This window comes from Heloderma suspectum, chromosome 4, assembly GCF_057233095.1.
Source record: "Heloderma suspectum isolate Gila_16-S chromosome 4, 16-S_ref, whole genome shotgun sequence".
NCBI lineage: Eukaryota > Metazoa > Chordata > Lepidosauria > Squamata > Helodermatidae > Heloderma > Heloderma suspectum.
In genome coordinates, this window is record NC_139461.1 from 43,053,503 (window position 1) to 43,069,789 (window position 16,287).

The 16,287-nt window shown below is 44.5% G+C and overlaps 1 protein-coding gene and 1 non-coding gene across 9 annotated transcripts in view; both read left to right on the plus strand.

Annotated features, from left to right (window-relative positions):
• Positions 1 to 789: 789 nt before the first annotated feature.
• TRNAS-AGA (transfer RNA serine (anticodon AGA)) lies at positions 790 to 871 on the plus strand. The gene has a single exon. It is a non-coding gene; the product is annotated as a tRNA-Ser (tRNA).
• Positions 872 to 1,142: 271 nt separating this feature from the next.
• Positions 1,143 to 16,287, plus strand: part of CFAP418 (cilia and flagella associated protein 418) — a 67,537-nt gene continuing 52,392 nt past the window's right edge. For 4 of the 8 annotated variants that reach the window (XR_014790041.1, XR_014790040.1, XM_084849086.1 and 1 more), the window contains exons 1-5: positions 1,143 to 1,326; positions 8,859 to 8,958; positions 10,888 to 10,958; positions 13,778 to 13,843; positions 16,048 to 16,143. Coding sequence is in view for 5 of the 8 variants with exons in the window: in XM_084849086.1 (XP_084705212.1) it covers positions 1,151 to 1,326; positions 8,859 to 8,958; positions 10,888 to 10,958; positions 13,778 to 13,843; positions 16,048 to 16,143 (509 nt within the window). In the remaining 3 variants the exon portion in view is untranslated. The remainder of the gene's footprint in view (positions 1,327 to 8,858; positions 8,959 to 10,887; positions 10,959 to 13,777; positions 13,844 to 16,047; positions 16,144 to 16,287) is intronic. The other 4 variants (XR_014790042.1, XM_084849089.1, XM_084849090.1 and 1 more) reach the window with 2 other exon arrangements.

The following is a 16,287-nucleotide window of genomic DNA, read 5'->3' on the forward strand; positions in this document are numbered from 1 at the left end:
AGAACGTTTGCTTTTGGAAAGGAGGAAGGAAGGAAGACGGGACCCGCTAAGGTTATGACTTTAAGCTCTGCATATATATATAGACTGATTCCTTTTAAAGGTGCACAATCAAAAGCAAAGGTGGTAATATATGCAATCTATTTTTAAAAATAAACTTTTAGGCAGAAATCTTACGCACCTTTAAGGCACAATCCTAGGCATGTGTAGACAGAAAAAAAAAGTCCTACAACTCCCTTTGGGACTTTTTTTCTGTCTACACATGCCTAGGATTGCACCCTTAGAAAGTAAATCCTGTTGGACACAAGTGAGGCTTACCTCCGAGTAAGCACGCATAGGATCGTCCCTTGCGCAGGTCCCCCCCCTCCCCCAAAGGGGCAGGGGGGCTGTAATGGGACATCAAGGGGTGCAAATGTGATTCTGCGCAGAGGATTCGGGCGTGTCGTAAAGAACAACACAGCAAGGAAATGTACTCCACTCTGAGCATGAGAGGCTCCTAGCATGAACTATTGTTATTTATTTATTAAGGCGCCCTTGATGTGAAGTTCTTTGGGGACTAATTTGGAGGCGCCGTTGCTGGAAAGTGAAGCCGCGGTCCTTTCCAGGGTGCGTTCTACAGATGTCCGCCAAAAGGTTTGCAGCAATATTTGACTAAAGGTATCTACATTAATATTTGGCTAGGCTTAGTATTAAACCCATTAGGGCAGGCGGGAGGGCAGATTCAGCAGAGAGGCGCGCTTTCGGATTACACAGCGAGCTCAGGGGCCGTGTTGGCGGCGCTGTGCGTGTGCTGTAGTCGTGGCCGAGTGGTTAAGGCGATGGACTAGAAATCCATTGGGGTCTCCCCGCGCAGGTTCGAATCCTGCCGACTACGCAGGGCGGAGCGCTTGCTTTTTATTATAGGTTTGCAGACTACGAGGGGAGCCTGTGCTTCCGAGATTTATTTCTGTATTGAATCCGCTTTTAAAGACACGTTTAAAGACACGGTGTATTTATGAAGCAGGTACTGGGCCGGAGGGGCGGGGCATGGCATGGCATGGCGGGGCGGGGCGGGGCATGCCGTGTCATAGCAACCCTCGCCTGCCTCTCACTCTGCCCCCCCATCCGTTACCTTGGCAACGGCAGGGGGGGAGAGCCGAGAGGACAGACTAAGATGGCGGACGACCTGGATGCGCTGCTGGACGAGGTGGAGAACAAGTTCTGCCGCCTCTCCAGGCGGGACTGCGCGGAGCGGGCCCGAGCCCAGGGGAGGAAAAGGAACCGCTTCCGTGAGGAGGAGGAAGAGGCCGAGGCCGAGGCCGAGGCAGCCGCGGCGGGAGAGAGGGCCAGGTGAGCAGTGCGCATGCTCATACCTTCCTCCTCGTCTTCATTGGGGATGAGCCCAAAGGGGCAATCGCAGGTGGAATGCGAATTGTAACGACACTTCTGGTTCCCCATTAGCGCGCGGAGCCATCCCAGAGAGCACCTTGCCCCAACTTGGTGCCCTCCAGATGTGTTGGACTGCAACTCCCATGCTTGCGGGGGATGCTGGGATTTGTAGTCCAACACGTCTGGAGGGTAGGGAAGGCTGCCATAGAGCTCAGAAGACTTCCTTTTGAAAAGAAACACTAATTTCTGAGTGTATTTATTGATTATAATTCTGTAAGTGGTTCGCCCTGAACATGAGAAGAGCCCTGCTGGATCAGGCCAAGGATCTGTCAAGTCCGGCATTCTGTTCGCAAAGAGTTGTATCCTGTTTTAGTCCTACTTGGAGTAGACCCATTGAAATGAATGAGACTTGATTAGTCGTGACTAACTTAAGTCCCAATCATTTCAATAGGTATACTCTAACTAGAACTAACATTGGATACAACCCACAGTGGCCGCCCACGGTAATCCTAAACACACTTACTAGGGAGTAAGCCCCCTTGAACATGGCTAGACTTTGTGACTTCTGAGACACCGTGCATCAGATTGCTCTGCTCAAGTATTTCTTTTCTCGCCCTTCAGGCAAGTTGTGCCAAAAAACAAAATAAGGCAAGAGTGGTTCCCCTTGTTTTGCTTCTTTTACATTCAGCTCCTGGCCCACATAGGACAGCGTTGAAATGAAAACCCGGAGTGAGGATTGTGCACACTCTTGTTTATTTATTCGTTCAGTCGCTTCCGACTCTTTGTGACTTCATGGACCAGCCCAAGCCAGAGCTTCCTGTCGGCAGCCCCAGCTCCCCCAAGGTCGAGTCTGTCACCTCCAGAATATCATCCATCCACCTTGCCCTTGGTCGGCCCCTCTTCCTTTTGCCTTCCACTTTTCCTAGCATCAGCATCTTCTCCAGGGTATCCTGTCTTCTCATGATGTGGCCAAAGTACTTCAGTTTTGCCTTTAATATCCTTCCCTCAAGTGAGCAGTCTGGCTTTATTTCCTGGAGTATGGACTGGTTTGATCTTCTTGCAGTCCAAGGCACTCAGAATTTTCCTCCAACACCACAGTTCAAAAGCATCTATCTTCCTTCGCTCAGCCTTCCTTATGGTCCAGCTCTCGCAGCCATAGGTTACTACGGGGAATACCATTGCTTTCACTATGCAGACCTTTGTTGTCAGTATGGTGTCTCTGCTCTTACCTCCTTCTAAAATCTGGAGGGGTGAGCTGTTTAGGCTCCATTCTTCCCTCCACCCATCCAGCTCCGCCCTCTGTACAATTATTGTCACACTGCCTGGCCTGCCTGATCCCTCTCTACCCGTTTCCCCCTTCCTTGCTGCATCAGGCAATTCCTGTTTCCTCCTCTCTAAGACTCCCCCAACCCCTCTAGCTTGTTACCACCACCCCAACACACACATCTTCCCCATCTACTGCTCCACCTAATACATCAGACCCAGGAAAGAAGCATCACAAGTGACAATTGCACAAGTGCACAGCTGCTGTGAACGTGCACATTGCCAAAAACCCGCACATGTGTGATCAACACTCTGCCATGTGACACCACTGGAAGCAGCCTTTCGCCACCGTGCGCACCACACAGGCGTGGAGCTAAAAGCCCGCATGTGCCATTGTCAGATGGGGCCATTGTCATGAGGGTTTCTCTGAACATTCTTTATATTTCTTAGCATGCAGGCAAAGCAGTCTTTAGCCCCTGCGAGGGGAACAACTTCCCAGCGCTTGCTATACAGCAGCCTTGCCCAACCTGGCACCCTCCAGATGTGTTGTACTACAACTCCCATATCCTGAGCCAGCTCATCCAGTGGCCCACCTGGGCAAGGCTACTATATAGACTGGCATTCTCCACATCATCTAATCCTTGGTACAATTGTGTAACTGACGCTATTCCCCATCGGTCCTAATATCTGGGAATGGCATATTTTTTGTAGGCTCCTGTCCCACTTCATTTAATTTCTGAGACACTTCACACACACACACACCCATACACCCACACACGCATCAGCCCTTAACGTACTCTCGATTTGTCACTACTACCTGCCCTCTTTTAAGGCTTGTTTAAGTGTTTTGCGGGTGCTTAGCACTTTGAATCAAAACATCAAGCGATGTTCCACTCAAGATCCTACAACTCCCAGTTCTGCACCAGTTGGTGCCAGACAGCAGGATCGGCAGCACAAGTAGTGAAGCTACCACTGAGCCAAAATACTAATGAAAGTATCTCTTCGTTAATGTACTTCCTGTTGCATTGTTCCAAGTCACATCCGGAACATTCTAGACCTCACATTCTTACTATTTCATTTTTATGTATTAGTCATTTTAATATCGCCTTTGGGCTCTAATATCCCTCCACCTATGGTCCATGGAGTTTGTTCAGCTATTGTATATATCAGTGCTTGAATACTGGGGTCAAAGGCACAGGAGCCCTTTATGGAATCCATCAGGGTGGATTGTTTTAAATCAATGCAATTTAAATCATGATTTATATCAGCAAGAGAGAAGATCAATTTAAATCACTGAATTAAATCAAGTTTCCCATTGAAACGTTTTCATATACTTCCTGAACAATGGTGCAAATCTGACCACTAACACATGTTGATTTACAACTAAATAGAGTATTTTACACTGTTTCATTCTTACAAGCAGGCTTTGTCTCACTGTGTATATTTTGAATGCTTTTCTTTTTACCTACAGAGAGAATGTCTTTAAAATATTCATATATAGGGGTTTTCTTATGACCAGCAACCATGACAGTTTGAGGTTAACAGCACAATCCTATACATGTCTCCTCAGAAATAAGTTCCACTGAGTTCAATGAGGCTTAGTCCTAGGTAAGTGGGTATAGGATTGCAGGCTTGGTATGAAAATACAGGAAACTGCACACTGGACAATTTGTCTTCTCTTTTTCTTTCTTGCATTGTTCCTTTCTGCTTCACTTTATCTCGGCCCAGCCTTGCCGTCATAAAAAACAAAATAGCAAATAAAAATGAAATACAGGTGTAAGCAAGGTTTGATAGCTACTGGGCAGATAAAAATCCAATTCAATATTTTGTAATTCAATTTTTGGGTTGTTTTTTTTAAGCAGCGATTTTTATCCACCCTGCTATATTGTCTTTCTGTCTTAACTTGCTTGGCCCAATTTCTGCAGCACATAATCACAGAAGAACAATCATATCTTGCCTGTATTTTGCAGATGTTCCTTTAGGGCGCAATCCTATGCATGTTTAGACAGAAAAAAGTCCTACAACTCTCAGCATGCTGGCTGGTGAACGACTTTTTTTTCTGTCTAAATATGCATAGGATTGCACCCTGAGTCAATGAAACTGAAAGCCCAGAATTTTCAAGAAGCAAGAACTGTTAGACTAGACAGAGCCATTTTCACAAGAGGAAAAATAGACATTAATGCCCATGTTTGATTGGTAGGTAACTTTATTTTTATGAAGCTGTAAGGACACAATCCCATGCATGTTTAGACAGAAAAAAGTCCTACACCTCCCAGCATGCCCCAGCCAGCTCTGCTGGCTGGGGCATGCTCGAAGTTGCAGATCTTTTTTCTGTCTAAACATGCATGGGATCACGCCCTAAGGGCGCAATCCTATCTAGATAGGCGGCCACCTCTAAACTTGGAGACATCTGCCTATCCAAAGCAAGGCAGGAGAAGCACAGGGGTATCGTTCACTCCACTCCTCTCCTGCCCTGCTTTTTCTGCTAGACAGCTGTTTTCAGCTGTCTAGCCAGGGAGCGGGGAGTGAGCAGGAGAGGAGGTTGCTGTACGACACATAGGATGTGTTGTGCACACATATCCGCTCTCCCCACCCCGGAACACCCCCAGCCCAGCCCCTTTTCAGCCACTCCACACTCTTCTTCCGAGTGTGGAGGACGGGGCTTCTCTGTGCTGCCTTGGAGGCAGTGCAGACGTTGGGGGAGGTCAGTTTTCCGGGAAATGACCTCGGAGCCCACACTCCAAGGTCGGTTCCCAAAAAACAGCATATCATATGGCCCTCTAGCCACTGTCTAGCAGCCATAGGATTGCTCCCTAATTGTAGCTTTAGTGTGTTTATGATGATATTTAATTGTAACTGTTATTTTTTAAGTTAGAGGGAAAGTTAGTATTTCGTTTATGATCATAGAATCGTAGAATCATAGGGGTGGAAGGGGCCTCCAAGACCATCGAGTCTAACCCCCTGCTTACTGCAGGAAGCCTGATTCCCAGGCGGTCTCTCATCCAGGTACTAACCAGGGCCGACCCTGCTTAGCTTCCAAGATCAGACAGGATCAGGCACATCCATGTGTGTGTGTGTTTTAAAAATATGACTTAAATTTTACAAAAATCCAATTAAAAAAATTAAAAATACTTAATTTTTCTCCACCATGGGACCCACAAACCCCAGCCTCTGACTCCCCCAGATTTTAGCCACATCATAGCCCACCTGTAATCTTTCTAAAATCAGGAGCCTCCCTTTGTCATTCAAACATTGGTGGTATCTGTCTGCTAGTACTCCCCATATTCAGTCATTGGAGCAAATATACACATTCCTCACCCCCCTTTTTGGTGCTCTGCATCCCTTATGGAGCTGGTTGGTGTCTTACTTTCCCCAAAGGTGGGCGCTGTGCCTCTCAGTGAACACTATGGTGTCTGAACTGGAAACAGGTGTCTGTAAACGTTTGACATGCACTTAGGAGCCTCGACTGGTTGCAGCTCCCCTGTGCGTGTCCATTGCTCATTTCCTGCCACAAGTCACTTCTTCAGATGTTACAGATGCCCCATGGGAAACACATGCTGAACAAGCTGCAAACCTGTTTCCTGCGTAAAGTGTGAATTGGCCTTTAATCGCTGAAGTTTATTTGACCTGACCTTCCATCACCACTGCTGCCTGCCCCATTTTTAGTAATTGGGATTTGTGCAGCCCAAACCTTCCCTTGCATTTAGTTCCTGACCCTGTAGGTTCTTCAACCTTAAACACCTGACTTCCGCTATGGAGAGCTGGTGTGGTGTTATGCTCAGAACTTAAGACTGAAGGCAACTGGGTTCAAACCCTTGGTCAGCCATGGAGCTTATTGGGTGACCTTGGGTCAGCCACATTCTCTCAGCCTAACCTATCGCATAGGATTGTTGAGAGGGTTAAAAGAGGGACAAACTTATGCATGTTTTCCTGAGCTCTTTGGAGGAAGGGTGGGATAAAAACATGATAATAAACAAAATATAGTTCCTGGGGTCACTGTATTCCTCTTGCAGCCCTGGAGTTCTCCATTTGTTTAGTTTCAGCATCTTCACCCACTCCAGTCTTGGAAAGGTTTAGAAATTTCCATTCCTTGCCACTCTGTCAAAAAAGAGACATTTCAAATGTCAACAAAGAACACATTATCAACTATCCACTGCTGTAAATTAGGTGTAGATTTGTCCTTCCAGTGCTGTACAATAATTCTCTTAGCTACACCCTATGCTCAAAGTATCCATAGCCTTGATATGAGGATAGATTCCATATACTGTGGATAAAGCCTAAGAGAACATAGGTGTCTTTAACAAACAGTGATTGTTATAGAATCATATTAACAATGCTGTGAATATCAGACCAAAATGGAACAAGTTTAGGACAAGCCCAGACCACATGAGTAAGTGTTCCAACTCCTGAGTTTCACCTCCAGCAATTAGGGGTCTGTGAGCAGCCCTTATTAAACATTCTCTGAGGTGTCCCCAGTTTGTCCAGATTTGGACATAATGGTAAACTGTGGTTAGTTAAAAACAGAAGTGAAAGCTTCCAATCTCCTTGTGGCCACACAAACAAGGAGAAAGGAAGGGGAGCTCATGAGCCCGGGCCATAGAGTGCCGTACAACAGCAGTGTAGTCTGGTATTGTTATCCCTATATTGCACGTTGTGGGAGGGAGAGAGAAGGCAGAGAGAGAGAGAGAGAGAGACTGGCTTATGACAACTGTGCAATATAATGTAATGTTGTTATCTCCATTGTGTGGGTGAGGTAAGGATAGGAGTGAGCAAGGATGGCTTTCGACAACCCTACAATATAGTTCCGTTTTATTATCTCCATATTGCACGCTGGGCAGGGGGTGTGGACTGACACTGAAAGAGGAGCTTTCAACAACCCTTCTGGTGGTACCCAATATTTTGGATGTTTGGTCCATCATAGCTCGGAATACGTCCTTTACTGTAGTAGTGCCCACTCTCTTTTTTTTAATCATGAAATTTTATTTTATTTTATTTTGAAACAAGGTTAACAAATTAAAGGCAACATGAAGAAGAAGAACATGCATAATAATAAATTACAATCACTAAAGAAACAAAAGAATTCACTAATTATAAATCTAAGTAGGAGCTCCATCTCTAATGAAAGTAAAAATGCAAGTTCTACAACATATGAAAGGAGCATGTGCAGGTGTATGCCGTTTTGTGTGTTCGTGCGTATTAATCAGAAAAAATATAGGCAACTGTATTTTGTTGGAACTTTATCAAAGTTTGAAGTGCCTCAGCATAGGAAATGAATGGAAACCATGGTGTCATAATATCATTCTTCACATTAGGATTTCTTGCTCACTGCACTTGCGGAGTACATTTATACATACTCATAGTCTCCCAAATTTTATTAATCTACTGCTCTTTATTTGGTTGCTTTGGAGAGTTTCAGTTGCAGGCTATACATAACTTTGCAGCTGTATACAATTGGCTAAGAAGGTCTTCATGCAGGAATCCAGGATCATTGGGTTCAAAGAGATGAAGCAGCATTGCTTTAGGAGCTACCAATGGTCTAACATGAAGAAATTCCTGACAGTAGTCCGCAACCATGTTCCAAAATTCCTGCACTGTAGAACATTCCCACCAAAGATGGAAGTATGAGTCAATATGACCACACCGCTTCCAACAATATTGACTGTAATTTGGATGTATTAGGTGAAGCCTTGCTGGAGTAATGTACCACCCACTCAGAACTTTGTATTGTGCTTCCTTTATATTAGATAGGTTTTCAGTGCCTAATAAAAGCATACCTTTTCCAACCAGCATTCCTAGGAAGGTAGTCTTGTCCTATGCACATCACTTAGAAATTTCTTTAATATAAGTGGTTCAAAAATATTGTTAAACAAATGAGTAAATAACCCTGCATTGTAGACCATTGTTCTTGCCTCCTTATGGCAGATATCAGTTGGAGCCTGAAAGAGAAGAGCTTCTGACAACCCTCTGTTGTAGTCCAAAGTTGCTAGCTCCATATTGTGCGGGAGAGGTTCAGGCACAGGGACTTAGACCCCAAATTATATTGGAAACTGGATACTTATATTGGATACTAGTCTGTTTATCGCTTTGTGGCAGATACCTGATGTTCAGAACCACAGCACGTCTGCTGTAGTCTTTGCCTTTTTGATATGGTCACCCTTGCACCAACCCCTATGTATCTCAAATTTTTGCCAGAGTGTACAAAATGATGTTTCTCTTCCATTTTGTTTTAGGTTTTCCAAAGTATTGACAAAAGGTGCTAGTGAAGAAGAGGACATAGATGACATAATTAAAGATATAATTGATGAGAACAGCTATGCCAAAAATCTTGGGGTAGGTTAAAACAAAACCAAAAAAACCTCCTAAAGGGAGGATTACGGGCAGGGGGCAGTCAGAAATTTTGGAGAAAAACACTTTATGAAAAGGGAGGATGGTAAGTGACTAAGGGCGCAGTCCTATGCATGTTTAGACAGAGAAAAGGCGTACAACTCCCAGCATTCCCCAGCCAGCCATGGTGGCTGAGGAATGCTGGGTGTTGTAGGCCTTTTCTCTGTCTAAACATGCATAGGATTGCACCCTAAAAGTATGATGGATTTGAAAATTTGAGAATCTGATCAGAAAGGGGGAGTAGATGTCATGATATAAGAAGTAAGGAGTGGCTTTTGATTTCACAAGAACTAGAGTCTGCGAGAAGCAAGCAAGATCTGTACAGGGAAATGTTTTTTAAAAGAAATTTTAAAATTCTTAATTAAGTTGAATTTGCTTTAAAATCACATTTTTAAAAAGCAAATGGGCAAAGCAGCTGTACAGAAGAAATTTATGAAGCTGCTGGATGACTAGGTGGTTTGTGGGACATCAGACTAACCATAGCAAATCGGTTCTTTCAGCTTTACCTGTCTTGACACATGCAGCAAATCTTGTGTATTTTAAATGAATGGATTCTTTAAGACAAAAACACTTGCATCACCTTTAGTGATGGCTTTTGAACATATGAACCTTTTCCAGCCTGGTGCCTCTAGATGTTTTAGACTTCAACTCCTATCAGCCCAGCCAGCATGTCCAATGGTCAGGAATGTTGGGAGTTGTAGTCCAAAATAACTCCATATTTAGAATAGAATCAGTAAAACCAATGGGACTTTAGTTAGTCATGACTAACTTAGGTCCCATTGATTTCCATGGGACTACTCTGACTAAACCTAGAACCAACCCAATATACATATAAAGCGTCAGAAGGGGATACTGCATCATATTGCACTTCCAGCGTTTTTAGGGTGATTCAGGACAGCTAATAGACATATGGGGACAATCCCACTCCCCACACTGATCATTACTAGCCTAGTCTAGATGGCAGACCATTTCTAGCAAGATCAGCACAGAAGGTAGAAGACACAGTCCAAAAGGAGACAGTAACACAAAAGCCTGCAATTCCAATGCCTTTCTCTATGCTTCCAGACTAGTTTAGCACTAACTCAGCTGTGAGGGAGTTTCTGTCTTGGTACAGGTTTATAAATAAGGTGCACCAGCCAGAGCCGTTTACTCCAATCCAGAACCCAAAGTTCATGTGCATGCAGGCTTCCATATTTATTTCAGTGAAGGGTGTAGCTCTGTGTATGCATCTCTTTGTGTACATGGAACTGCCCCTCAGTGAATGGGTATTCCCTTACAGGCAGGAAGGGGAACTCTGTCTAATTGCTCGAGCACTCTGGTTCCCCATGTACTGATGCTGAAATGGGAGCCTTTTGAGAAGGACTTCATGCATTGTTATTTTTCCACTTTCCTCCTACCTCTCCTCAGAGTAGGTTTCTGCTCCTTGTTATTTGAAATCAAACACATCTCTTTATTACACTACTGGTTCCAGGGCTGGACCTCTCATGAGGCGAGGTGAATCCCCCACCTCAGGCAGCAGCGTGGGGGAAGCAGCAAATTGCTCACTCCCCCACCAAGAGCTCCCCCAATGCAGCAGATACTCTGGGCGAGCAGCAGCTCCGGAGACCCCTGCTGGCCCTGTTCTCCTGCTGTGGCAAATGCCACAGTGGGAGAGCAGCCAGCAGGGCTCTCCAGGGAGCCAGGCAGGCCCAAATGCCTGGCCCTGGGGGTATTGTCAGAGTGAGCCAGAGGGCAGGCCTAGGTGAAGGTGACAGGATGGGGTGGGGGGATGCAGTGATAAGGGGGTAGCAGTGGCGATGGGGGGCATTGGTTCGTGTGGCTGGCACTGGCTGGTTCATGTTAACGGGTCCCCATCTCCCTCTTTCTGTGCATTAGAAACAGACATCTAAATCGTCCAGCCCTGCACCTGAAAATAATATCACCTCCATTCAAGCCCATGGTAAGAGGTAAGTAAAGGTCACATGAGCAAATAAATGTTCAGTGATCGGGAAATCGCAAATTTCAGTAACTGTATTGACAGTCAATAAGAGAAAGAGATCCTGGGTCGGACCCAGCGTTAGTTGCACTTATAGCGCAATCCTATACATGTCTGCTGAGAAGCATGTCCCACTGAGTTCACTGGGACTGACTTCCCTCATAGCAACAACACAATGACTCAGCCCCCAAAGATTATATTTCTGGGGGCAAGTTTGCGTGGAAGGACTGTAAGCTCAGCTCAGCTGTGACACTCCGAACGAATTCCTGGGCTTTAATTCTAAGCATTTGTCTTTTGCACCTGGCTCTGGTTGATGGCTTTCAGGGTTCTCATAAAAAACAAAATAGATCTCACAAACGTGAAGTCTGCCCACGCCTTCAGTAGAGCGTGGTAGCTAGGGGACTGCCAGAGGCTCCATGGAAAAGGTACATTTTGAAGAGGGATCCGAAGGAAGTGAGAGATGTAGCATGGCTTTATTATTATTTTTAATAATAATTTCTCAGTCACCTTTACAGTTACTGACAACAAAATTATTGAAACATACAAAATATACAATAGCTAAAAAAAACCAATTTCCATTGTTCTGGAAGTAGGGATGTAGGAGAATTTCATGTCAGTTCGCAAATCATCAGGACTTGCCCTGTTCGTAACCCGAGCATGAACATATCTTTCCGAAAAAGCTCACACATTCCCGAGCTTGCAATCGCATTAAAAAAAGTATATATAGAACAGGTTGCAAGTGAAAACAGGAGCAAGGCAAACCGAACTTCAAAGTGGAGGTCAGAGGATCCCTGGTTCTCCTATCTCTACCTGGGAGGCTGTTCATACAGGACAGCATAATTCATTTGAATTATGACTAACTTTTCACATTGATTTCAATAGGACCTAGGTGCATTTAGCTTAGCCTGGATCCAACCCTATGGTTTTGGTAGTTTTTTTTTCAGTAACTAGTACCACCAATTTTTATTTCTACTGTGCATAATATTCCATAACTTCGGAAAGAATATTAATAATTTTTTTTAGATCTTAATGCTTTTTAAAATTATTTTCTAGCAGATGTACCTGGTTTTGCACAGTTTCGAATAGCCCTTAGTTTGGTAACGTGACATCTTAAAGCAAAGCTATATGGCTGGCAAGCTTGGGCATATTGTGCTCGCCCCATCTGAGCAAAGCCATGCTCAGTGGCAACCCTAGGCATGGCCCCTATCTGTGGTGCACCCCTGTACCCCCTGAGGGAGGGGTCTGCCTGCTCCATTCCCCTGAGGAGGACACTGTTCCACAGCAGGGGGGAGGGGGCAGCCATGTTCCTGTCCCACAGGCTGCTCTCCCATGGCTTCATACTGTATCAACTGCAAAGCTATGTGCCGGTTAGGGAGGTCTTCTACCTAGTAACTGAAGATAGCACTGCAGGGTTCAAACACATGGACACATTTGGAATTAATTAAAATTAATTAAAAACAAAATAACCCTGAGGTGCACACCCCTAGAGTTGTCTTAGGATGCAAGCTGGCTGGGGAATGCTGGGAGTTGTAGGACCTTTTTCTGTCCAAACATGCATAGGATTGCGCCCTTAGTATGTATGCCAAGTTTGAGGTGTCTAGGTTTCATGGTCTTAGAGCTGACAGCCAGCCACACATCCTCTTTCATTATTATAGATTATTCCCTTGATTTATGGCCCCTGTGGGAGGTGTTAGAACATTTTTATTTCTCCGTCTGTTGAAACAGATGTTTTGCTCCCAATTTGCATTTTATACAGATAATACCGCAATTTATTCTGAATTACCCAGTCTTATAATTCTTCCAGAAGTACTAGCTTTGTTGAAGAGATACATGTGTAATGAAATGCAAGAAATTAAATTTTTATTGGGTTGGTTGCAGTTCTAGTCATACTTAGAGTAGACCCACTGAAATCAAAGGGACTTAAATGAGTAATTGAGTCCAATTAATTTCAATGGGTCTACCTCAAGTTAAGCAACTGTGGTGCTGGAGGAAAATTCTGAGAGTGCCTTGGACTGCAAGAAGATCAAACCAGTCCATACTCCAGGAAATAAAGCCAGACTGCTCACTTGAGGGAAGGATATTAAAGGCAAAACTGAAGTACTTCGGCCACATAATGAGAAGACAGGATACCCTGGAGAAGATGCTGATGCTAGGGAAAGTGGAAGGCAAAAGGCAGAGGGGCCGACCAAGGGCAAGATGGATGGATGATATTCTGGAGGTGACAGACTTGACCTTGGGGGAGCTGGGGGTGGCGACGGCCAGTAGGAAGCTCTGGCGAGGGCTGGTCCATCAAGTCATGAAGAGTCGGAAGCGACTGAACAAATAAACAACAAACACCTCAAGTTTAACTAAATTTGGAAACAAACCTTAGGGCGCAATCCTAAATAGATAGGCAGCCACCTCTGACCTCGGAGACCACCACCTATCCAAAGCCAGGCAGGAGAGGCACAGGGGCGATCGTTCCCTCCGCACCTCTCTTGCCTTCCTCTCCCGGTTGGGGGGGCTGACCAGGAGAGGAAGCTGCCGTATGACACAAAAGATTTGTCATACATGCAGCTCCAGTCTCCCCGCCCCGGGACGCCCCTTTGCAGTCGCTCCATGCTCCTCTTCCAGGTGCGGAGGATGGGGCTTCTCCACATTGTCTCCAAGGCAGCGTGGATGAGGGGGGCAGTCGGTTCCCGGAAATGAGCATATCCTATAGGCCTCTACACAGTGTCTAGTGGCCATAGCATTGCTCCCTTAGTGATGTTGTTTTTCCAAAAGTAAGACTTGCCATTCTATTTCTTGTAGATGTTGCCCAGTATACCTTGGTGGAAGCACTACACCATATGGTATTGGAACAAATATTTCACAGAGGTAGGGACTTTTAAAATACTTCTGATCTTATTATTACATCTATATTACTCACACTATTAAATTAGGAAAGAACATAGGAAGCTGCCTTATACCACATAGGACCACTGATCCATCCAGCTCAGCAGTGTTGACACTGACTGGCAGCAGCTCGCCAGGGTTTCACGCAGGAGCCTTTCCCAGCTGTACCTGGAGATGTCGGAGGTTGAACCTGGGACCTCCTTGAAAACATGCAGAATAATGTGAAAACAGGACAGCATGGACTTATGAATGAACACATGAGAAACAAATAAGGACTGAAAGTAGTCTGCTCCATCCATCCCTAGTTCTGGTTCCTTGTAATTTGGCTGAGATTAGCAGGGTCACAGTGACTGGCTAATTTAAGGAGTAAAATCGAATACTTTTTTAAATAGAGACAACCACAAGGGGGCCACGTTCCTTAGAAAATGTTGAAGGGAGCCAAAAGGAAGGCTGGGAACCACTTATAATATACAGGGTGTTTCAAAAAGATGGACCTGATTTGAAATTGCTATATCTCTGCAACCACAAGCCACTCATGAATGAAACTCTTCCCGCTTGAAAGTGTGGGGCATAGAGTTTAAAATGATTACCACTAGATGCCTCGCTCAGCGCACAAACAGCCCCGAGCCTCAGTCATTCTCAAGATGGCGACCCCGCAACACAAGACACACTGCCTCAATGTTGCATAGACCACACGGGACCCAAAGATTTGGCGCTATGCTCTCGGCCCCCAAGATCTCCAGACATTACAGCCTGAGACTTTTTCTTGTGGGTATACGTTAAAGAACGCGTTTTTATGCCACCATTAGCGACTAATCTGGATGACCTCAAAAACAGAATCACAGCAGCAGTGACTTCAGTGGAAGAAGACACTTTGAGAGGCGTTTGGGGCAAATTCAACTATTGTCTCGATATTGTCCGTACAGCAGGTGGAGGGCACATAGAGCATTTATAAAATGGTTAGTAAAACTTGATAACTCATTAAACCGTTTGTAACTTTTGGTGTAATTGTAACATGTTGCCATTGTGAAATATACTGCTTTGAAATTGGGTCCATCATTTTGAAACACCCTGTATAATCTATTTTTTACTTGGATGACCTAGCAACCAGACTGCCATAGCCTGTTCCATCATCACCATTTGTTTAGTGAGGACTATAAGGACTGGGTCTGCTATCCGACTAAAGGAATCTTTAGTAATTTCATAGAATATGTTTTGGTTGGTTAGTCTGTTTGAATAAGCATACATGTGCATATGAATAAAGCAATGACTCTGAAGTAAGAAGCATTCTATCTTTGCTTTGACTTGATGCACACATGTCACACCAGATGCCATCTTAAAAGAAGCATTCCCTCTTGGGTGAGAGAGAAGGAGGAATGTCCATTCTTTGATAGGTCAACCACTGTCTGTGGTTTTTATAAGTACTTATTTAAAAATAATTTAAACATTTTAAACATGTGCCCAATTAAGTGGGGGCACATTTGCAATTGATCAACTAAATGTTACAGCCCTATTAAAAACATTGGGCTGCTCTGGTTTAGACATAATGCTGAACTATAGCTTACCATTAACAAGAATAAGCCTTGCCTCCTAGGTTTGGGCTCGTGGGCTCTCTCCTCCCTCCTCCTCCAGCTTGGCCACGGGAAGCAGTTTGGAAGCTTTTGCTTCCATTTTTGATTAACTGCAGCTTTCTGTGTTCTCCAATTCCAGACAAACTGGTTAATCTTAACTATAGTTTGTGGGAACAATCTAACTTCAAACCGTATTTTATGAAGATAGCTTCGTTCAACAAATCATAGTTAAGATTAATTACAGTTCAGGGTTTGGATAACACAGCAAGCTGCAGTTAAATTAAAACAAAAGCAGAAACTTCCAGTATCCTCCTCACAGCCACGCCAGGGGAGGAGATGAGAGGGAGGAGCAGCACACGAGCCTGGGTGGGAAACTAGGCTTGTCTCATAACAGTAAACCATGGTTTAGCATTACATCTGAATGCAGCCATTGTGAAATTCACTAATTTTTCAAGGCCTTTGTTTTTAATGAAAAGTTCAAAGAGCTTGAAAACTTTAAAAAGTATTAAAATGCACAAGATTCCTAAATCACATCGATGTCGTTTAGGAAATATTTTGCCCTGGTCAATGAGTTTAAACCAATCAGTTATAATGGCTCCTTCTTCCTTTGGACAGAACCTGCGATCAATTACGCTGTACTGCGTGTGACTTCCGTGTCTCACATTATGACGACTATCAGTGGGATAAATCGTGTGATTACCTCTTTTTCAGGTATGTTTTCTGGGTCAGGAATATGTGGTGTGCCCCCACTGGCAGTTTATTGGTGGGTGAGAGCAAACCATTCTTTGGCATAGCAGGTACTAAATGTTTCCGAAGGCAACCATTAGATGCTCAGTTTCAACCTTCACAACATAT